Source organism: Lonchura striata, chromosome 6, assembly GCF_046129695.1.
Source record: "Lonchura striata isolate bLonStr1 chromosome 6, bLonStr1.mat, whole genome shotgun sequence".
NCBI classification, from domain to species: Eukaryota; Metazoa; Chordata; class Aves; order Passeriformes; family Estrildidae; genus Lonchura; species Lonchura striata.
The window spans coordinates 32,873,390-32,897,349 of record NC_134608.1 but is presented as its reverse complement, the minus strand read 5'-3'; the positions used below and the strand labels follow the sequence as shown (position 1 = coordinate 32,897,349).

The window sequence follows — 23,960 nt, the reverse complement described above, 5'->3', positions numbered from 1 at the left end:
AGAACGTGTGCAGGGGTTGTTGGTGGTGTGGCAGATGCAATAGCTACACCCTTCCCTCTGATGCAAGGATAGTGCAAATGTTTCCCAACACCTCAGAGTGACGTTTTTGAAGACCTCTTAAGGTCAACTGCACTGAATTTCATCAGAGATTAATGTTATAAGCAGTTTTCAAAGGGAAATGAGGTGACTGCTCAATCTGGGGTTGGAAAAATAATTTTTGGCTCATTTTATTCAAGGGACATCTTGACTACAGTCCTGGGACAGCAGCTGGAATTGGTTTTGGTTGTTGCTTTTGTAGGAGATGAAGCTTTTAAAATATTTACAACTACAGAAAATTTGTCTTAAACCAGACCTTTCAAAATTTCAAATAAAAGCATGAGAATTGCTCGGACAAGAACTTGCCTTTTAGGAAGTGAAATTTTAGAGCTGACAGGTATCTATTGAGCCATCAACTATGTATCCAGTAGATGCCTGTATACCTATACCTCTTCTAGCAGATAATTGGTAGATGCTGTGTACTGAACTTCTAGCAAGCAAGTTATGATTAAATTAGGCTGCTGAAGTCTGTCTCTTGTAGTGGGAACCTTACTAGCCTAATTTCCTATTAATGTAAAATGAAAGTATGCACTTTGTGTAGTTCTAAAATACACACACATCCTGGATAATTCTGGAGGGTTAAAACTACCTTAAAAAAAGCTTCAGAATGTAATGGTCAGAATGCATTGAATCATTTGTTTGCTGTTGTGTAACATTTTGACAGTGTCTCTGAGAAAGGATTACAAAGTCCCCACTATAGGATGGATGGTAACTTAGTTTCATTCTGAAGAGATGGATGGTAACTTGGTTTCATTCATGTGAAATGTTAAGTTTGCCTGTTAACACGGCTCATAATACTCATTGCATCCTAAAAAGGAGTTTATGTGTTTGTGGTGATTTAGTAAATGGTGCTACAATCTGAGAAAAGAGTTAGCAGGAGTGGTGCTTTCATGTGAGCAGCTTTATATATAACATAGCATGAAAGAAGGTCTAGTAACTGTAGGATTTCCAGATTCCTTTGATGGTAGTTCACCCAGAAAAAGATTTACTTTTCCCATTAATATAGGTTTTGAGGTTTTTTTAAGAAGTCCAGTTCACAAATACTCAGTGTAAACCAGCAGTGTTGGGAGATCAGTTCTACCCCATGTTCCTTGTGCTTTTGTTCCAATTCCCATTTGCTGCCTTGCAGAGCTGTTATATTTATTATGTGAATGTACCATGGGGCAATGTCAGCAAACAGCCTGGGTTTAGAAAGCTGAATCTCCTACTATCAAGTTTGCTGCTTCTGTTGCTGGTGCAATTTCCTAGTGGAGGAGGATGGGGGTGGGGGCGAGGCTATCTGTGCTGCTGCCCAGATGTTTTCTGATTAAATGCCACCTGACATGAGCTGCCTGTTTTTACAGAAGAAAATTCTCTAAATCTCTGCAGGGAAATTACTGTAGTAATTGCTGGCTACAGTGTATATTTTGCTTATAACAGGAAGTGAACTTCAGACTTGTCATACAGTTGGACAGCTGTATACAGCTTGTACATCTCATGTCCCAGTTGTAAGCATCACTGAGTTGCGCATGATACATTAACAGCTTATTTGAAAAGGTATGCACAGAACAGTTTTCTTGGGTATATACTTAACTTGTTGGGGTTTCTTTGGTGGTGTAGGGTTGGTTTTTTTATTTTATTTTATTTTATTTTGGTTGGTGTTTTGGGTTTGTTTTGGTTTGTCATTGGTGCGGTTTTTTTGTGAGTGCGAATTTTTTTTTCTTTTTCAAAAATTTTAAAGCCTAAGGCTCCTAAGTAGGAAAAATGAGGATTTGTTCTACCTGATACAAGTAAGGTTCTGGCTGTGCAGGCTGGATAAATGACAGCTGTCCATCCCTGGGTCTGCAGCTTGTATGCCTGTGTGATCTTTCCCTAACCTGTTCTGGTCAAAAGAAATGAACCTGGGAATGATCTACTGTGCAAACTCTTTCAAGCTAATTTATTAATTTTTTAGCTGGTCTGTGCCCCCAGGCACCTCTGATGACAGAGGGGGGCATTCAAGCTCTGAGGATTGCACTCCTCTGCTGCAGATGCTGCCTTTCCATGCTGTTTGTACATTCTGACAGGACTGCTGTGCATATGCATGTGTTAGTTATGTAACTATACTGCATGCTCCTACTCAGATTGACACCTTTATCTCCCTTGTATCTCTTTCAAGCTTCTGTAACAGAAATAGATTACTCTTTTTTGAAATAGAAAATAGATTACTGCTTTTTTGTTTTCCTCACTTCATAAAGGGATCTTTGCTTGAGCCAGAGTGTTGGTGGAGCTGACTTGTATGTATTTGGTTGTTATAAATTTCCTGCACTGTTGATAATTGACTAATGAATCAAACATAATGTTTTTCATTTGAAAGTAATTTCTGTTAGGGCTTGAAAGTGTGAACAAAAGACTTGATCACATTTAATTTTAAGTTCTTTCATTACTAGCAAAATGTCTATGCTGCTCACTCCTTAAGTATGGTACGTAGGGTATGTTTCAATTTACAAGTCCTTTAGTCCTGGCTAGACCTGACCTGCTTCACTGACAAATGGTGTAGATGCTAAGCTTTCTAATGAATGTAAGGAAGCTGGCTTTCCTATCTGCCTATTGTTTTGTTTCAGAACTTGAATCTACTGCCTTTTAAAAGGCCCCATACAGTCTTCATGTTAACTTTCGGTGCTGATTTGAAAAGCTCTTTTGTTTATAAGTATTAGTATCTATATAAAATAAAGACTGTCCCAGCTACCAAAGAAAGTAAGTGGATATTGCTTGGTGAGGTAGATTAGAAAATCTTTCACTAATGGTCAAATAACAGCAAATCCCCCAGATTGCACAGCAGTACAGCATGTCTATCCATTGAGCAACTTCTATGCACAAATAATGTAGTCAAGAGAGCTTTGATTTAAGAAATAAATCTGTGTGCAAGCGGGCAGATGAAATGGAAAATAATTCAGATCTTTTAAGTTTTAGACTAATAGCTGAGATTCTAAATAGAAGCCATGTCAAATTATAAAATATTGATGTGATGTATTGAACTGTTTTTCTTTGTTCAGTACCATTAAGACAAATGTGCATGTTAATTTCATCTCTAGTATCTGGTCATTTGAAAAACTGTACACATGCACTTCCCACACTTTGGGATACATGGCATATCTAAGTACTCTGAATTCCTTTCTCTGTGCACTGTCTATTCAATAAGCTTTCCCTTTGCCCTAAGGCAATTTAATCCCAGTTTTTGAAACACTGGGCACCATTAAAAGAAGTAATAGTAAGAGAAGATATGAATGTTTGACTATTTGATTAGCATGTACTTCTGAGATTAATCAGATAGCCTTTGGATAGCTGGCTGAAAACATTCCTTATCACCCTGGGAAACCTGAGATATCCTCTGCAAGCACATAAGTACAGTGGGCCTAGAGACTAGGGATGCACAAAGCTGAGAAAATAAACTGCTACAAGGTTCAGGCATGCTTAAGTACTTTTATCAAACTTTGAAATACTGAAATGTGTAGCAGTGTGTGTGTGTTGGAGAAGTGTGACACATACAAAAAAACCCCAACTTTTAACATTTACTGAACGTCTTGGAACTCACAACTTTTTCCTGCTTCTGCACAGCAGCAGAATAAACAGAAAGTAGAAAATAGTGGTCACAGAGATCAGATAACACATTCAAATCTGAACAAAATGGGCTCAAAATTCCAGAGCCTTCATCCTGTTGCTTACTTAGGTATTGTCTATGGGAGGAAAAAAAACCAGTTGGGTACCTGTGTTGCCTTTTGAAAAACTGTGAGTACTGCTTTAAGTCACTGCAGAAAATGTGTTTTCTCAGAGTTGCTAGGACATTTATTCAATCCTTTGTTGAGCAGCTGTGCTCAGCTGACATGTTCATTTGCAAATACCCCAACATCTGCCCACCTCTGTCTCTACTATAAAATATATGCTTGCCTATTTCCCAGCACCAAATCTGCACAAGTGACTGCACAAGTAACTTTCCTTCATTCATCAGTCAAAACTCCATTTAAAATATAAAGAAGTAATGTATTTCTCAACTAAGCTTTTATGCAATATCCACCAAGCAAATTCACAGAGCCAGTATCCTTGACAAAGTAATAGCTTACTGGAAATTAAGCAGGAACCCGGAGCCCCAAGTAGGCAGTTTCTTCATGTTGACTTGCCTTAAATTTTTCAATAGTCCCATTAAGCACAGGATAGCTGAAGGCCAAATGTCAAGCTCTAGCCTGGATGCTTTGAACTGCAAACAGACTAGTGATTCTGAGGAGCAAAGGGGACAGGCATGACTGGTATTCAGGGTGGTCTTATTAAGCCACTGTTGGTGTAGCTGTAAATACCTTGGGGCCTTTACTGCCTTCATCAGAGCCTGCAGTGAGAGGCCTGTCTTAAATTGAAGGTCTCTGAGAGGAAAGGCTGAATTTTACACCCAGAATATTCTCAGGTTCAACAGCCAATCAAATTGTAACTGGCAATGAAAAGATCTCAGAGTTTTGGGATCAAACTCCCAGAACTACAATGCCTTCTATAATAGCTTGTGTTGAGAAAATGGACAGATTCTCCTAACAAGCACTAGTGGATCCTCCATGGAGTTGTCTAGAAGTACTATAAGAAAATTTTATTATATTACTTGGCACTTTTGTGCCAGGATTTTTGGGGACCTTGAAAATGTAAAAAAAAACTAGCTATAGTTAGTGAAATGTGTAGTCTTTGGCATCTTTAAGCAATTGAGCTTATTTGAGGCTGTATATGATCTGTCTGAATGGGAAGGAAGGTGGCAATGCAGACTGTAATTTTTCATGTTAGAATTTATCATTAAATAATTTTTTTAAATTCCAAGCTTTTTCTAAGTGACTTTTTATGATTGGCATAGCATATTGTTAAATTAAAACTGTCTTAAACTGATAATGTTGTTTTATACTTTCTAATTTGTAATGCTCTGACAGTTGCATCCCATGCAAATAGTCAAATGGATCCATTCCTTTTCCACTGTTCCTTTCATACTTGCCGACTGATTTTTAGCATTTCCCTGGGAAGGTATTTAAGTCACTTTCTCCTTTTGTTGCTGTGTTCCCAGGATGCCAAGTGCACGACTTTGGAGATTTGAATTTCACTCAAGTTCCCAACGATGAACTGTACAACAACCTGATTTTATATCCACGGTCAGTGGGCTTGGCCAGCCAGATGCTGGCTGATGTAGTGAGCAGAGCAGTAGCTGCTGGACACAGATGTGTGACTTTAGGAGGTGATCACAGGTGAGCTGAACTAAAAACAATTACTGGTTCATGCTGCAGCTCTTTGAGTGCAAGAATTTCATTTAAAAAACAAGGGGACTTAGGGAACAACTCAGGGATCATTTCTTGGCAATACCTTAGGGATGAGCTTTTAGGTGGAACACAGAAGACAGCTACAAGAACCTGACCTTCTCAGACAGTACTGCTTAGTTCCAGATGGGTCTGTGATCAGTTGTGTAGACACACAACTGAGGTTTTCCTCTTTGGGAAAGTTTGTGCCATCAAGTTCCTTCAGAGGAACTGCTCAGTTTCTTTATTGCTGAATGTTTAGTGACGTGTCTCTTTTGCCCATCATCTCTTAGGATAGATTTGTAATGCCTCCACAGAAACAATTTTGCAATAGATCTTACAACATGAATCTTTTTCCTCTTTTACACTAACCTTTGGTCTGAGAATTGGTTGAAGATGGTAGGGTATGTAGAAAGAAATAGTGGGGGAAGGTGTCATGAGTAGAATAAAGAAAGGCTAGATTTTCCAGAGCATTTGGACCTAGAACAGGTGAAGTAGTTACTTGGCCTCTTGGAATCACAGCAGTGGCATGCCATGCAGTTTGTATGGGATTCTCCCTTTTTTGTCACAGATGTCTGATGTGTGGAAATGTAATGACATGGCTGACTGAAGATGAGGGACTCCCCATTGTCCTTGTAGTTGTTCTGAAGGAGAAATGGTGACTAAAGACTTTGTTACTATACTTCCAGCTTGGCACTTGGATCTATCAGTGGCCATGCAAGGCAGTGCCCACACCTCGGGGTGATCTGGGTGGATGCACATGCTGATATCAACACACCTCTCACAACTCGGTCTGGAAGCCTCCATGGACAACCTCTCTCATTTCTCCTAAGGGAACTTCAAGATAAAGTGAGTATCCTGATTGTAGTTATCCTACATGGCAACCTCAGAGCATTGCACCATTGCTGATGTAAGGTTCTTTTTTACCTGCTGCAAATGCAGAACTTCTCTATTGGAGTACAAGGAAAAATATGTATTACTGTGTATGTACATATGCATATACATGCACACATACATTCAAGTGCAACAGACACAGGTAAACACAGACACACTTAGAGACACCAATGAGAAAAAGCTTTTCTTTGTGTTTGCACCCTCATGGGCTACACAGTGAGCTGCACAGAGCAGCTGACTGTGCTGCTGCTCCTGAGTCATTGAGTGGCATTGTTGCCCAGGCTGAGTAGTGGGCTGTTGCCACTGCTACCAGCTGAGCAGGAACCTCCCCTGAGCCCAGCCTGTGAGAGCCCAGCTGAGCTCACCTCCAGGAACAGCTGGTTCCTGCATGCCTCACATGCTGCTTCGTTTGGCTCTTCTGTGTTTTGGGGCCTGACAAGGGCTGTTCCTCTGTGATCTCTCCTGCTCTGCTATGGGCTCCACTGTAAATATTACAAATCAAAACAGCTGTAACTGCTTGCAGTGAGCTTTTAAAGAGAGAGCCTTTTTGTTGGTAAGAGGTAAAATTATCAAAAAGAGCTGTTTCCTGGGGCACATGGAATGTGCATGGCCTGTTTTTGCTGCTGTCAAGGTACTGAACAGTAGGCTGACCTAAGGCTTACGTCCCCTGCCTGGCTTAGCTGTGCAGGGACCTGCAGCACCTGTGCAGTGAACAGCTGAGGCCTCTGCAGTAGGAACTTTGATACAACAATCTGCTTCTGCTGAAGCTTAGGCTGGAGAGTAAGAGCAGGATCAGCAACTGCATCTTGAGAATGGATGCTGGAGCTGCAGAAAAGCTGACTGCATTTTGGCATCCTGCATATTTACTCCTAATTTTCTCATTTCTCTGACAAATTTGGGGTGCTGTGTTGCAGGAAGTATACCCTTTCCAAGCAAGAACAAGCACGTTTAAATCTGTATGGATACTGAAGATACCACTGCATCAGTTCCTGTTCAGCATGGCAATACTGCAGTCATCTCATAAAGCTCTTCTGCTTTTCTTCCTGCAAATTCCTTTGAATTATTTCCATCCACAAGTCAACAGAATCATATGGTGCTTTACTCTTTCTAGACATTCTTATGCGGTCTCTACAAATGTGTTAGAATTCCCAAAGCAATGCAAAACTAATGGGGCTTTTTGGAACACGCTCTGAACATGAAAAGATAATATAAAAGGTTACTGTATTTCTACTTTTTTGCCCATAAGTTAAAGAGGGTGATTTTTTTTTTCCTTTTTGAAACTGTACACACTTTCTAAAGGGAGATAAGAAGAGAAGAGAATTTTGTTGATTTTAGAGCTCACCTAAGGTGAACAGTGTATGGCTTGGTGAAAACAAAACTAAAGTTCTCCGATAGCTGAGGAAGGAGGAGATACTGGTCTGCTGAGTTCCAGTTCTTGAGCAGCATAGAAAAGCAGTAATTTTTTACAATTATTGGGATTTTTTGACATGCTAAAAGAATACCTATAAGCTTTCTGGGGTCAGTGGGAGAGCAGGCCTTTCTTGCAAGGAGCAGTAGTGAAGACAGAATAAGATTAGCCTATGCTTAGTGGCAAGCTACTCAGGCATGGTGATGGTTATGGGATCTTGTCACAAGCCCACCTCAGTTCCAGCAGTCTGGATGCCTCTGCAGAAGCAGCTCACACAAGGCCTGGCTGTGCAAGTGCACAAACAGGTGTGTGCACTCACTCAGGGGGGCTTTCTTATCCTATTGTATTCTTGTTTAGAGCGGGAAAAACTAATGTGAGACCTGCTGGTACCACAAGGCTTCCACAACAGTATGAATTATTAAACAGCTCTTCAGCAGTAGCAGAATGTGCCTTTGACAATGGTCTTTCCAGCTAATACCCCTCTGAGTCTCAGGAGCAAACCATTATGTGTGCAGAAGTACATATGGCTCACCCTCTTACACTCATCTAGTACAGCAGCTGAGTTGATAATGGGACAAAAGAAAATTATCATCCTCCTTTTCTGACTGCTTCAGGGCTCCTGGAACCTTCTAAACTCACTAACTGCTATTAATACCCTCCCATGAAAATGCCTGTGCCTCTGGCTTTACTATCAGCAACTCTTTTTCCATTGTAACAAAGCAAAGAACCTGTCAAAGGCAGTTAATACATTGAATTTTATTTATTTACAAAGAGGTGTAATTGAAATTGTAGTATTAAATTTACTAAATCATTAATCCTAGAGAGTATCTGACAATGTTATCATTACTATGCTCAGTTTGTGATGATGTGGTGATGATGATTTTGCATAATTCACTTTTGAAACCTGAAATTTCTAGTGGTCTCCAATTCATTTATCCCTCTTCTTAATTTATGACCAAAGAAGTTTCAGGTCATTGTCCTAGAGTAGCAAATATTTTATAATTTGTGCTAATTTAACCTAATGTAATTAAATATAGCTATGGGTGTGTTCACCTTTAAAAACATCCAATATTGTAATTAGAATAATTAGTAATTGAGAAGTCTAAGACAGAAACAAAACCTTCTAACTGCTTGACAGCTGTGTTGGCTGTAGCCATTTTCAGAGCTGGGAAGAAGAGAAATTTGAGTTAATTTAAATCACTCTTAAAATTAGTAGATATTAGAACTAACTGAAAGGTCTTAGTATTATTAGTAGATATTAGAACTAACTGAAAGGTCTTATAATTCCATATCATGACTACTTAATTACCAAAGCTGAAATGAGGACCTCATAATCTTTCAGTTGCTGTCCTAGACCTACCTACTCTCTTCAATTCTGCATCAAAAGCCAGCATGATGTAGCCCACTGTGGAGGCCCAACTTCTTGCCCTGCTTTTCCCCCCCTCTCTTATTTTTCTTTTTTTCAACTTCCCACTTTGAATTTATCCATCTTTAATATTGTTTTTGTAAGTTTGCATGACTTTTGGAAGTTCTCCTACAAAGATACAGCTGCCTTGGTTTTCATTCTTCCACCTAAGCACAATGAATGTACTGGGTAAATTACAGAGCATCCCCATTAAGTGCCCTGGGTAAATTACAGAGCATCCCCATTAAGTGCCCTGGGTAAATTACAGAGCATCCCCATTAAGTGCCCTGGGTAAATTACAGAGCATCCCCATTAAGTGCCCTGGGTAAGTGATTTACATCTGGGTATCTGGTAAGCATTCCTCTTTACACTCACTGATGCAAATTACCTATTGCTTGTGGATTCAGGCTCTTTAGTCCTGCTCCTCTTCAAACTGGAAAATGTAGAAGACTTAAAAACTTAATCCATTAACATTCAACTCGGATAAAGTCATATCGCTTTACCCGAGTTGAACATAGGAATGAAAGTAAGGACTGATTACATCAGCCAAACCCTCAAGTGCAGAAGTTTATCTATTTAGAGGAAGAGAGGATGCTATAAATCAATACAACGTTTTCAGGGAAGCATTTTGTTAAGTATGTCATTAAACTGACCTAATACCAAACCTTTGCTTGCAGGTACCACAACTTCCTGGCTTTTCCTGGCTAAAGCCCTGCCTTTCAGCATCTGACATTGTGTACATTGGTTTGAGGGATGTGGATCCTGCTGAGTAGTAAGTTTGTTTAGATTAAACAATTTTTGTAAAAGCTGAAATAATAAGCTTGAAATCACATCCATAAGAGTTGCTAGATTTCAGCTTAAACCAATAATGATTGTTTATAAAAAAATATTTTCACAGCTATATTTTGAAGAACTTTGACATCCAGTATTTTTCCATGAGGGATATCGATCGCCTTGGAATTCAGAAAGTTATGGAAAGAACCTTTGAACAACTGATGGGCAGGTAACAAACCATTATCTAATTTAAACTACTCTTGTTGAACATATGCTTTCCTGAAAGTTATTTAATAAGTGAAGGTCACTTACTGTAAGGGGGGGCTGTACAGAACTGTGCCAGTGTCCAGTATTTAGGGAAGTCTCAGCACTGGAACCATTTCATGGTGTTTGTAGATGGCTGAGACAGGTTACGACTCACTACAGCTGTGGCTCTGTTTTATACTATTTGGTTCTGTTAAGTAATTCTGCATTTTCTGCAGTCTGACAAGATGTTTGAATCAACTCAGAGTGCAGGATACAAATTATCCTTTTAAAAATACATACAGCAACTTGATAGTAACTTGAAATGAGCTGTTGGTATGGGAGGTGGAAGCATTTAATGGCTTCCTTTTTGGACTGCTCACACACAATGTCCTGATGGCAGCTGCCAGTGCCAGTGAGGCTGGTAAAGTTCACTTTAACCACTTTCTTACTGCAGTTCACTACTGCCACCTTTGAGACCCTTGTTCAAGTTTGGGGAACCAGGTCAGGGAGCAAATCATACCAGGAGCTGGGAGAGGGTCACTTAGAAATGGTAACCTCTCCCACAGATTAGAACCTGTGCTGCATGCTGCTGTATTCTAAAGGTGTGCTCACCCTTCCTAGATGCAGCTGTGCCAAGTAAAGAAAATGGTAATCCAGATACTTTTCCTTACTGAGCATCTGCAGTAAGTTGGAAGTATGCAGTTTGCCACTTAAATAATTCATGTGAGTGACAAGCAGTGTCCACTTTAATAAGCTGTCATCAGCTGGCAGATGATATAGTAAGTAACTAACATTTTAGTTTTGAGACTATTTTTTACTACTTCAGCAGCTAGGCTGCATGGCACGGTTTGGATATACCTTTAAGTATTGACCTGAAAAATGCTCATCTTGATGAACTGTCAGTGAAATCCTTGAGCTCAGTGCTTCCTCCATCCTAGCTGCCATGCACATCAGTGTTTCAGCCTTCACCCTAGCTTTCTGTACAAAAGGAGAAAAGGCTGAATTGTATCATACACTTCTCTAACTCATTCCACTAAGATGGCAAATACCAGTTAAGATGGTGTAAACTGAAGTACTTATCTTCAACCAAATCCTCACTGAGTAGATGTTTTTTTAATGTATATGAGACATGGTTCAAGGAGCTTGATGCTACTTTGCTGATTAGCCTAGACAGTAAGGAATGCACATAGAAAAAAATTCAAGGCTCTAAGATTGCTTTTCTTGTTTTATTCTGTCTCAGGAGACAGAGACCAATTCACTTGAGTTTTGACATTGATGCTTTTGAACCCTCACTGGCTCCAGCAACGGGGACTCCTGTTCTAGGTGGATTAACTTACAGAGAAGGAATGTACCTCACAGAGGAAATACACAACACAGGTAGGAGCTGACCAGCAGTACGGGGCTAAGCAAGGACAGGACAAACTACCCAGAGTTCATACTGGTTATGTTTTTCTGGTAGAAATAGATAGTAAGAGTAGCCAAAGCAAAGATGCCTGAAAGAAGTCCTGTGACTGGGCAATTACCTTGGTGTTGGAAGCATCTTAACCACCAACAATTTCAGCTTAGCAAAAGAAAATACACAATATGTTAACAATTAATGTCAAAAATGTGTAATACTGTTCCTTAATCCTAAACACATGAGGTGAGATGTGAAAATGGGCATCTAGAATAAAAAATGGGTGCAAACACTCTTAAATAGTTTGAAGTTCCATTCTAGGATTCAAGACCAACAAATCAAGCTTTCAAAAAATATACTGCAGTTGATTCAATATATGAGGACTTTTCATCTTATTACCATCAAGTTTTTATTTAATATGTTTTAACAGTATTATTTGCAGTAAAAGAAGGTTAAAAAAATCCCAACCAGACAATAGTCTATATATTCATGAACAGGATGGAAAAGAATATGAAGAGAGACTATTTTATAACCCCTCATATTTGGACTAGGAGAAAAAATGTTCCTCTCATAAATGTGTATGGAACATCAAACATTCTTCTTGAATGTTGAAAGCACAAATGAGTGAGGTAGTGATGACATAAGGAAAAACCAAATTAAAAACACAAATTTACATCTGAGAACAAACTTCATCCCTCAAGAGCCAATCTTACTTGTCTAAGGGGTAGAGCAGGTCACAAACCCAAATACCAGACTTGCTACAATGAATAAAAGGCTGAATAAACAAAACCTTGCAAGACTGTACCCTTTGTCAGAGTAACAAAGCTGCAAATCGTTTTCACAGGAATGCTTTCAGCTGTAGACATGGTTGAAGTCAATCCCCTGCTCGGAGCTTCTCAAGAGGCAGTGAAAGCAACTGCTCACCTTGCAGTCGATGTGATAGCAACGTGCTTTGGGCAGACAAGGGAAGGAGCACACATCGCTTTTGATGAACTCCCAACACCCAGCTCTCCAGATGAATCTGACAGTGAAGAGCAAGTGAGGATTTAAGAATCCATGTTGGATATATTGGACAATACAGAGCTCTGCTGAGGCACTTGAGTGGATAGATTGTCAACACTTGGCAAATACTGTTAATGTCCCAATTTTTAAATAAACTAGCTTTTTCCATTGATCAGTGGCTACTTTATTACATAGCAAGATTTATTCATTTAGTTAAGTATATACAAAATGACAGAATAAAATATTTATTACCTTCTTATTAATCTTACCAGTAGTTCAAGCCTGTTTCTTTTTACTCCCATTCTCTGTCTTTCAAGTGTCAGTACAGTTTCAGTTGAATGTGCTGTCTCATGATTCAGTTCAACCTTCAGACAGTCAAAGGGAGCAGATAGCCCATCCTGTTCCTCATCAGTGGAAAAGCTCATCTTGGTCATGAAGGTTCATTTCTTGCGAAAGAACTTGAAGTACACCACACCTCCTAGGATGGCCAGTTCCAGGATGATGATAATTGACAGCAGCAACTTATTTGTGGTTATTCTAGAGATAAAAAATAGAAATCCAAGGTTTTTTTTCAGCTTGTTTATGAAAGCAGATTCTAGATCCAGATCACCATCTTACCTTCCCTGTTTCAGCGAGCCCACACTGCTTTTCAAAAAGCTCTTAACAAGCAGAAAGGGCCAAACTCAATAGTTCACTACTCATGTTTTCCTGGAAATCCTGATTGAATTTCCTATTTCAGCAGTAGTAGTTCTGTTCCTCTTCCCCTGCCCCACAGAAGGCAGATCATTGCTCTATTTGTGCCTACTCCTTCACTTAAGCAAAGAGGAAAACAATACCTGAAGTCCTGTGCTAAAAAACCCTCACTGTGGTGCTTTTACTTGGAACTATGTTGTTGAAGGAAAACTAAAATCCCAAAATAATAAAGTACTTTTACTACTGAAAACTGGACAGTTATCACAACTTCCTTTAGCAATGGGCATAAAGGAAAGGTTGTGAGGAGATGAATACCTGCTGGGAATACAATCTATGAACTGTGTTTTTAAGGCTAATTAAACAATGTAGCTGAACTGCAAATCCACTTAAGAAGTCAAGGTTTTAGCCATCAAAATAGTACATGGTTAGGCTCAGACTGTCTCACGGGCCAGCCTAGGACTAACTGCTCTAGGGCACTGGTGTGGGCTAAGCAGATTTCTCTGTGTCATCAGGCATCTAACTTGCCAAATGCTGCAGTGATTTATGGCACAGCTTTTCCCAACCTGAATGAGTGGGATCTGAAGGCACCATGAGCAGGTCACTGTAACTTGCTTTTGTCCTCACCATGGTTTGGATGGTTAAAGACCTCACATCATCTTGACCAAACCCCACACATTCAGTGCTGTTCAACAGCCTCTACTCCATTAAGCAATTACCAGAGAGGAAAACATACAAATTAACATCTGCATGTGGGCACACAGTCTGTTTATACATTCCCTAAAACCTCCCTGCAGTCCCAGCTGACATTCTATTTTTCCCCCTAAATACAGCAGGCACCAATGCTCCATGCTGCTGTCAGTCACACCACTCACCTCCGAGACATCGAGCGTAGAATCTTGCGACTCTTGCTCAAGTTCTCACTTGTATTCACCAACTGAGGAGAGACAGAAGTTACTTGTCAGTTAAACAAGCACACATCAACTCTGGAAAGATGCACGTGAAAGCAGCTGGTGTTGAAATGCTGCAATGAATTACAGAACCAAGGATGACCATGTACTTTCAAAATTGAGACACAACATTGTTTTCTACCCAGAATACCAGCTGGAAGCATTACCTCTTTTCTAAAGAGAAATTAAGATTTTTGTGTATACTTTCCCTTAGATACATACAAAGATATGCAATTTGAGACCACTTTCTGCCTCTTTAATTAATATACAAATATCAGAAAAGTGGTATTAATTTCTTCCATTAAGTTTAATTTCTGTTAACACCAGAAGAAAGTGATAGATGTGTTCACCCTTGTGCATAGCAAAGTGTTTGAAATGCTGCTCAAGTTCTATCAAAGAAAGAACTGTGTTGCACTCAGAGGTCTAAGTGACCCAGTGGGTACAAGCTCTGAGCTGTTAATGGATAATCCATTTCAGCTTTGTATTGCCCAGAAATGAACTGCCCAGCATATCCAGCCAGCTATTAAGAAACATGAAATGAAGTGAGGTTTTAGAAAACTAAAAAAGGTTTTGCTCCACAGACATGATTCATGATACATGGCCACTGGTCTCCAGGTAAGATTTCATTATTCTACTTCCAAACATTCTAGGGAAATGAAGGGTAAGCCAGGTCACTTCTATCACACCTGCCTGAACAATTTCTCTGTAGTTTAACATATTGCCCTCAACTACAAAACTGCTTCTGTGTTTCTTTGCACTGAGATGTGCTGGACAAAGCTGGGAAGAAAACTATCAAATCCATTCAGAACTTAGTAGATTTCCAATCTTCACTATGAAAGAACAAGTACGAAGAAAGTTTGCTTCCAGTTGGAATGTGTGGTTCACACAATTCCACAATTCATTGCTAAAGAGGCTCACAATATAAGGCACAGACCCTGTTTAGTGATGAACACAGCAGTGATGGGTTAACAGTTGGACTCAATGATCTTTGAGGCCTTTTCCAACCTAAACAATTCTATGCTTCTGTGAACTATCTGTTGACAGACTGTGACACCTGAAGGGTGTATTTTTTATTAGCTAAAGGACAAAAACTATACCCACAAATCTTAAGATCAATTTCCTATCCTGCTTTCTAGGCCAAATTTTGGAACAGGACAAATCAAATTCTGACTGAAATTACCGAACTACTTAAACAAAAAAGCTACAGGATTTCTTGCAATGAGTAGAAAGAACTCCCAAAATCAAGGGTATGGTTTTTGTTTTGGCTGAGTGGCTTATTTGCCAAACTCGGTGTCCCATGAAGTCACTCACCTAAAAGCTTTACACTTGGGATCCCTTGCACACACAGAAAATCCCAACAGTTTGTTAGTTCAAAAATCAAATTGTCAGTTTTGCATATGTGTGTAAACAAAACAAGTAAACTAGTTTTTGAAGCTTTCACAGCAGAAGCAGAGCTTCTTGAACCAAGGATGAGGAATAAACATATTGTCTGACATCTTCCCCCTCTCTGCAAATACTGGAGAGCTAGTAATTAATCCTCTTCTACTACATTTAATTTCATTACAAAAACTTGCTAACTGCTTCCAAAATCTTTCAACTTTAACTAGTAATCTATTCACAAGGCAAATCCTTAACAATTTTCTAATCTGTAACTTTTTCAGTAATGCTATTTTTTCTAGCATATCTATAGGTCTAATCTCCCATCTTGCACAGACACAGCAGCAGACATTTGACTACCATGCTTTGGACCCTTCTACAGTAATTATTTTTCTTTTATGAGAACAAGTAGAAATTGTGGCAGCCTGAATTTGGTCTGTAGAGATATCCAATCGGATGACTATGCCTAGGAAGGTCCCTGAGAGTAATTACTGGCATACAGTTCCTACTAAGTAACATCAGGTTGTTTCAAAACAATTCCCAGTTTCCTGCTTACCCTGCTCTTGGTGCGTTCCAGCTGCTCCCGCTGCTCCCCGAGTTCCTCGATGATATCCGTGCCAATCTGATCGGTTTCGGCCGCGATTCGGTGCGAGCGCTCGATGCTCTCGCTGGCTCGGTTCAGACTGTCTGTGCCCTGGAGAAGCAGCACCCTCTGTGACTGCAGGTTAGTCTGAAAAATAATGGGTGCTTAACTATTAAAGCACAAAGACAGAAGTATTGGGCTTGTAACATTAAAAAGTTAGAATGTGACTCCATAGGCCATATATTTGTATTAGCTGTACATACTTCCTATCTTAACTGATGCAGCTCAGTTAATTTTGGCTGAGCCTTGTTCACCTTGTAAGATTATGACCAAATCTGGTTAAATCTCTAAAAAGGATACAGCACTGAAGACTTAAAACAGTTCCAAAAATCTGTCTTTGTAACAATTTACTTTTCCATCAAAGAACATTTACATGAAAATAGTACCTTTCTTTTCCAGATGCTAACTTTTACTTCCATTCACATCTAAAGTCAGCCTTATTTTCGACTTCACAGCTGGTTGCCCAGGAAATCTTTAAGAGTTTACAGTCAAAAGGATTAGGAACAAACAGCACTAACAGATGGACTGCTAAGTAACAAAGATCCTCTTTTCATGCCAGTAGCCTGGTCTAGAGGATAAGGAATGTTTGCTGACCTTGGGGTCAGACAGTAGCTCAAAATAAAATGTTTTCTTAAGCTTCAGAAAGTCTAATCTATCATCCTGCTCTCAGGTTTTAGTGTAATCAGTCAAGAGGAATCAAATGCAAAAATTTCCCAAGCTACAGCAGAAGGAAATACTAAGCAAAGAACCCCTCCTCATCTAAGGCAAAAAAAACCAAAAAGCCCACCTCCATGAACTTTCTGTACACATGACAGCACTTTGAAGACAATAAGGAGATTCAGTCTCACTAGCTCAGATATCGCTAAGCCTATCTGGTAAACAAGAAATTGGTGTACTTTTTGCATTGTAGCAGCAAAACCATAGTGAAAAAAGTGCTAGAGGAAAAATCCTTATATTTTCTTGAAATTATTTACACTAAGATTGCTTAAAAGATAATTCTACCGAAGAACCTATACAATGCACGACTCACATTTTGTAAGTTTTGGAGATTAGAACTAGCTAAGTTAACTTTTTTTTCAATAAGTAGCATCACTTCTGTGTTTTCCCTTCTTTAGGAAGGGAAACCAAACCTGTGGAATGATTAAACAAAGAGTTTTGGTACAGAATGTTGTGTAAATTACTAACCGCATGGCTTTCAAGGAGTTCCATTTTGATTATATTCCTATCTTTGTTTTAGAACAGAAAAGCTCTCCTCTGAGTTCCAGGTGTTCTTTCTCCTCCCTGAGATATTCATGTTACATGTAGAGAGATATACAGGGAGTTATAAAAGCACAGAGGTGGCTTAAAGTAGAAACACTGTAAACAATGCGTCTGGGATACTGCTTTTGCACAGTCACAGCACACCTAAATAAAATTTACATCTAATCCTTACACTCTGTTCATTTTCTGTGGCAAAGATTCCATATTTCGTATCGCCTTGGTTTCCACGGCCCAATCCCAAATCTGTGCTTCTCATCTCCCTCTGGAACATGGACAGATCTCTTCTGTAGGCTCGGATTTTGCTCATCATTTGGTTGCGGAAAGGTATAGGAGCGTACTTCAGTTCTTCCTCCATTTCCCGCAGCTTTAACAAAAGAAAGCACCAAATCTCTTCTTAGCAGCAGCGGTATACTCAAAACTCAGCACCAGATGAAGGGATTCACATGTTTGTGTTGGAGTGGCTGAGGGGGATAACCTTAAACCCCACACCCCATCTAGTATTGAGTACACTATGGTACCCAATGCTGTTGAGCCCATGTGCATTTTCAGATACACAATGTCTCAATAAACACTTGATTTTTTTTCCCTAAAATATCACTCTAAATTTCAAAATTTGCAATTCTCACTTTCTTATAGTTTAAGAATTTATAGGATGAGTATCACCTTTTATTATATCTGTGCAACAGCGACAGAATCATAGGATGGTTTGGGTTGGAAGAGACCTTAAAGACCACCTTGTTCCAACACCCCTGCCATGGATAAGGACACCTGCCACTAGACCAGGTTGAATACTGTCCTTGAATACTTCCAGGGATGGGGCATTCAGGGACATCACCCTGATAACAGGGTGGGGCATCACTGGGACTGACTGTTATGACTTTTTCAAATGCCATGGACAATGGTTTAGCAACTACAGCAGCCAATTCCCTCAGGACTCTGGGATGCATCCCATCAAGTCCCATAGATATATGTACATTCAGGTTTTTCATGTGGTCATGAACCTGGCCATCCCCTAAAGGAAGGAATTTGCTTCCACTGTGCTGGCATGGCAGTCCACTAACCCAAGAGATTTGGGAAAAGAGATTACCATTGAAGACTGAGGTAAACAAGATGTTAAGTACCTCAGCCATCTCCTCATTCAGATCTATTGCATGGGTAGGCACAGCACTAAAGTCATGCTCAGAATATCTAGGCTTGGCAACTAGAGTTACAATCTGCAAGCCAAGAGATTCTGGATGCATGAATTTTCACATCAACTTCTAGTGACAGTTGCAACAAATTCAAAATGCTTAAAGCTGTATGCCAACATGAGTTCTCACAGTAGGAGCTCCACATCTCATACATCACCTAGAGGTACCAGTCAATTAACCCCAGTAAGTTAGGGGAATAAAGCATCATGTTCAGCTGTGACTAAAAAAACAACCTAACAAACTGCACACTGAAATATGAAAAGAAAGCTTAATCCATAATGTCTTGCTTTAGAAGACGAGTCACATAGCTTTTCTGGTGCTGTTCTATATCACCTGCTGTCCAGCAGGCCTATACATTACTACAGAAAGATCAAACCAACATGAAAACAGACAATAGGGCAATAAAAAACCCCAGGCAGCAGATTCTCTACATGCCTGCCCTAAAACCTCTAGCAATTTTAATTGCACCTCCACCATTCTACTTTTTTCAACAAAGTGAAGGCAGTAATCAAAACTGAGCATTTTAAAACCCTCAAAAACACATAAGAATATGGGTCTAAATTTATGTATGCATATATAAGTATACACAACAGTCTTAGCAAACACAGACACGCCTGATCAATCGTCAAACAGTAAAAAAATTAAACTCCTGCCTGCCAGAACAGGATCCATAAAAAACTAACATTTGTAAGCACTGTCCTTTTTAAGGCAGCAGTTTTTCAACCATGAGGAATGCCAGAAGCCTCACACTCACCGTCTCATTGGCTTCACGCTGCTTCTCATCGAATTCTCGAACCAGTTTTTTCTTCTCCTCTAGAAAAGTCAAAGCAGTATGTCAGATAAATTATAGAGAAATGACAACAGAACTCCAACTCAATCCATTAAAAACAAGGAAGCTGCCACAGATGGCTGGCTGCAGAACACCAGGTCAAAATTTATCTCAAATGGGAACAGCTTGTTCTTACAACAACTTTTCAGATGGCAGTGGGGCAAGAGAGCAGAAATCACTCTTCCAAATGCTGAACACTACCTCTGGTAGACAAAAGAAGTAATTTTTCAAATATTTTTCTGACCTTCAATGTCCACTGACAGAACTGCGTGTTGAAAAACATTTAGTGTGAAAGAACAGCAAAGAAGACACATTAATAAAGAGCTCATAAATACATTGGAAACACTTAGCAAGATTACTGAAGGTTGAAACTGTAACTTGGATTTGAACAGAACATCAGGTCAATCTACATTTTCAAGTCAGATCTGAAGGTCCTGGCAGATCTGGCACTCTTCATTCCTATGGTCATGAAGTACCTAAGTACACAGGATAAGCATTCCAGAATTCTCTGAGATAAAAGATGCCACCAAGGTATCACCTCAGGTTCACAAACTAAAGCCCAAATGCTTCCCTCTTGTGGTATGACACGAGTTGTTTGAATAGGCCAACAACACTAGACATTTTAGTTGTTTGAGACAGTAATTTACCCAGATCTGTGTACCTAGGGCTTTGGAGACCAAAGAATGGGTTTCACTGCTGTTACTCTATTTTTAAACAAAATCTTAAGGCATGTATTTTTCATGTGTTAAAAAAACTAACATATCTAACATCCACCATCAATGAAAGTCTAAATCTGAAACTTTCCGTATCTCAACTGAGCAAAAACACATTTCTGCAATCTTTTGCAAAAGCACTGAAGATGACCAGAGGACTGTGATAGAGTACTGCAAACAAAACCAAATTCTAGCAGAAATCTGATAATTATGCACCTAGCTTAATTCACCTTTCAAAAGAGTGTTATTCAGTCTTAAACAAAATTCTAGGCAGCAGAAAATGCAGGCTGCCATCTTGGTAAAACTCCTCCAATTCATTTGATTAAAGACAAAAGTACATATAAAATTATAAAAATATCATCACAATAAAATAAAACTCACTTGCTAATGCATTTTGGTAAGAACAGTCCTCTGCATAAGAGGTAGCTTTTAAACCACTGAGATCTCAACAGAAGATAGGAAAAAACTTGAAGTGTTCAGAACACTGGTATATAGCTCCTCTCACATATACAACATGTCTAAGCTGTAGACTTTCCTTCTCAGTTCAAATTCCAATTAAGACCAGAATCTGAACTGTAGAGAACTTAAGACAGAACTAAAACCCATCATCTAAAGAAGTAGCTGTGGTCTCACACAGCACATAGAATTATTACAGACTAAGCTACATCATAACTAATATATTACACATCAGCTGGCACCAGGAAATACAGTTTCACATCCCAATTTATTCAGCAGGAAATGCTGACTTAAGAGGTTCTTAAATACACTCTCCTCAACTTCCTCCATGATTTGCATCATATACATTTGTGCTGATGCCATTGTTTGTGTAGCTGGGTTACAAATGAAACCATGGACATGAACTCTGGAAAAACAGCCTTTGGAAGTCAGTAATTTGTTTCATTCAGGTTATTTCACTAATCTGATTCAAGCAGTGCCCTCTTAAACCCACTTTGTTGTCTCAAAGTAATGGAAACCCATCAGAGATCTGGAAATGCAGCATTTCCTTGCTTTATTTCTCCTATTCAGAATAATAAGATGCTGCACTTATAAGCTGGCAGCCAAAGAAATGCCAGCTTCCAAAAGGCATAGAATCATGGAATGGTTTAGGTAAACCAAGCAGCTTGAGACCTTTTTGTCTACAGGCTAACAAGAAATCCAGCAATGTGGCTTGAAAACATTCTGCTGTATCTGGCTGGTATCCAGAAACACCAAAATATACCGAGAGATTCACTTGGTGTCGCTCTGCATTGAACCACAACTCAAAGCACAAGGACAGAACTCTAAAATGCAGCAGCAGTGCCTGTGCCACAGCAGCATCACCCACATGCTCATCAACATTAAACTAACTTATTTCCAGACACTTAGAAAGAGATTCAGTTGGAAAGTATAGCTAAGTGAATTCATGGAGAGGAAAATACATTATTTTAAACTTATCCAGGCTGCTTCCCCTTCTTACCAATTTGGATGGGGAAAAAAAGGGTGTTTCTAGAATTAGGAATTTGTCATCTTGTTTATATAGAATGAAACAGCATTTCCAAACCTCTGCCCCTCAAAGACATCCCAAGGACTATAGGTTCTGTGTTGCTCTTGGAGCATGTGAATTGCCTTAAAAGAGTATTCCAAGGTCTCTTTTATCACCTTCTGAATATTTTGGGATCAAATAACTCAAAAAATTAATATATACTCCCCTCCTCCTAAGTACAAGAAGCAAAGAACGAACATCAGGACAGTGGAATGACAAATTCCTAAATCTTAAACTCTCTTAGAAACACTTTAAAAGATAGTGCCAAGATTTTTGCAGGAAAAAAAAAAAAAAAAAGTAAAGAATAGAACAGTTGTCTTAAAATTCTGTAGCTTGTCTAAAAAAGTCAATGTGCAATTATTTGCAATCTCTTGAAAAAAAAATCCCAAGTATCACAAAAATAGTTGCCTGTAAATACTCCATTTAAACCCACATCTCAGAATTCACTGCTCATAACTACCACAGTGTCAAGCAGACTTGGTTTCACTTCACCAAGAAACTGATCATGCTCATTTCTATAGAGAAATAAGGATTTCTACCAGAAAACATATTGCTTCTTTTAAGCTTTTTATCCTTGTTGACCACTAGTGAAATTAAGTCAGGTTTGCAAATTGTCATTTGTGGGTTTCAACACCTTTCTTGTACCAAACTTCCTGAAAATGCTGATGCCAAGGACTGTGACCCTGAACTTAACTCATTAAACAGAAAGTCAGGTAAGAAACAGAGCCCTTCGTGCTCTGTGTTATCTAGTGCAGACTGGTATGTTCTGAACAAAGTGTTCTTATGATTTTACACAAAACTGATCAATTGCGGGAGAATGAACACTGCAGGAGAACGTGACTGACAGTCCTTGCTCATCACTGGGGTAGAAAACCTGAGCTGAACTACAGCAGCTCGTAACAGCCACAGATTACATTTCCCATAGGAAGGGTTCAATCAGAGGCATTCAGTGACACTGGCAAAATTCTCCTTGTCACATTGCTTCCCTTTCTGGTTCTCAGAACGCTGCCAAGTATCAAGATTGCATCAGAAGCACAGATCCTTACAGAGGACTGCTCTGTGAGAGCATGTTACCAGTGGTGTGCTATAAAGAATACCGGTGAAAACAGGTTGTGCTTCTAATACAACTTAGTGTGGCTAGAGTGATAGGTTTTCAATATTTTCTGAGTACATACTGCATAAACCAGACTTTTAAAACAATCATTTCAAATGCAAACATTCTCCAACAAATCTACAGACGTTTCTGGGAAGTTCTGCCAATAAAAACTGCTTCTATTTCTGCCAATGAGGTTTTAATTGTGAATCCAACATAGCAAATTAAAAAAAGGGGGGACAAGAACCCCAAACCCCCAAAGCACTGCAGTTGTTATAGAATCAATTTAGCTGGAAAAGACCTTTGCAGTCATTGAGTCCAACCTGACCTAACATTACGCTGTCAACTGGACCATGGCACTGAGTGCCACATCCAGTCTTTCCTTAAACACCTCCTTAAACTCCACCACCTCCCTGGGCAGCTCATTCCAATGTCTAATCATGCTTTCTGTGAAGAAATTCTTCCTAATGTCCAACTTTAACCTCTCCTGGTGCAGCTCAGGTCTGTGTCCCCTTGTCCTGTCACTGGTTGCCTGCGAGAAGAGGCCGAGCCCCACGGCTGCAGCCTCCTTTCAGTGGTGTGGAGAGTGAGGGGGTCACCCCTGAGCCTCCTGTTCTCCAGGCTATACTCCAGTTCAAACAGAAACAGCATGAAAGAGCGTCCAAAGAAGGGCTCCTCCTCAGAGACGGATGCCGTGAGCCTAGCACGGCAGCGCTTGCCAGCGGAGTTGAAATTTGCCAGAGCCGAGGAGCTCCAGTGGAGCGAAGCCACACACCTGCAAGGCCACCAGGACATGGCAGCAGCTGAGAACGACACAGGGCAGCGCCACCCGCCTCCTCCCAGCGAGCGCCTACCAGGAGCGACGTCCCCAGCCCCTAGAACCGCAAAGCCCCCCACACAGAGTCCTGACGGGACGCTGCCCTCCCCGCTGCTCAAACGCGCCTGTCTGACGAGAAGCACCCGAACGCTCCCGCCACAGCCCCGCAGCCGGCCGCGGCGGCCCCGCCCGTGCCTCGAGGAACGCCCACTCCCCCTGCCCGCCTCACCGGCCGCACTGCCCCGCAGCCGCTCGGGGACGCCCCGCAGGTCTCCGTGCAGCCCGCGGAAGATCTCGTGCAGCCGCTCCAGCTGCTCCGAGGACGCGGCCCCGCGGCCCGCCATGGCCCCGCGCCCCCGGCCCTGCCCCGGCAGGCGCTTCC

At 40.2% G+C, this 23,960-nt stretch overlaps 2 protein-coding genes across 2 annotated transcripts in view; one reads left to right on the top strand and one right to left on the bottom strand.

The window, feature by feature from the left end:
• Positions 1–12,666, top strand: part of ARG2 (arginase 2) — a 20,318-nt gene extending 7,652 nt beyond the window's left edge. The window contains exons 3-8 of the mRNA XM_021537043.2: positions 5,144–5,321; positions 6,059–6,218; positions 9,754–9,848; positions 9,975–10,079; positions 11,337–11,473; positions 12,337–12,666. Coding sequence (XP_021392718.1) covers positions 5,144–5,321; positions 6,059–6,218; positions 9,754–9,848; positions 9,975–10,079; positions 11,337–11,473; positions 12,337–12,542 — 881 coding nt within the window. The 3' untranslated portion in view covers positions 12,543–12,666. The remainder of the gene's footprint in view (positions 1–5,143; positions 5,322–6,058; positions 6,219–9,753; positions 9,849–9,974; positions 10,080–11,336; positions 11,474–12,336) is intronic.
• Positions 12,667–23,960, bottom strand: VTI1B (vesicle transport through interaction with t-SNAREs 1B). Its single transcript, XM_021537044.3, has 6 exons — positions 23,808–23,960; positions 19,359–19,417; positions 17,587–17,778; positions 16,068–16,241; positions 14,060–14,121; positions 12,667–13,031 (listed from the first exon to the last, which is right to left on the bottom strand). Exons 1-6 carry the CDS (start codon positions 23,920–23,922, stop codon positions 12,935–12,937), a joined length of 699 nt encoding a protein of 232 aa, XP_021392719.1. The 5' UTR covers positions 23,923–23,960; the 3' UTR covers positions 12,667–12,934.

Excerpts from the sequence above, each read along its gene's own strand:
- VTI1B (XM_021537044.3), bottom strand. The coding sequence starts at position 23,922 with ATGGCGGGCCGCGGGGCCGCGTCCTCGGAGCAGCTGGAGCGGCTGCAC. Across the intron at positions 19,418-23,807 it reads GCTGCGGGGCAGTGCGGCCG|AGGAGAAGAAAAAACTGGTT; the intron begins GTGAGGCGGGCA and ends TGACTTTTCTAG. Across the intron at positions 16,242-17,586 it reads CCACAGAAAATGAACAGAGT|ACTAACCTGCAGTCACAGAG; the intron begins GTAAGGATTAGA and ends ATTATTTTTCAG.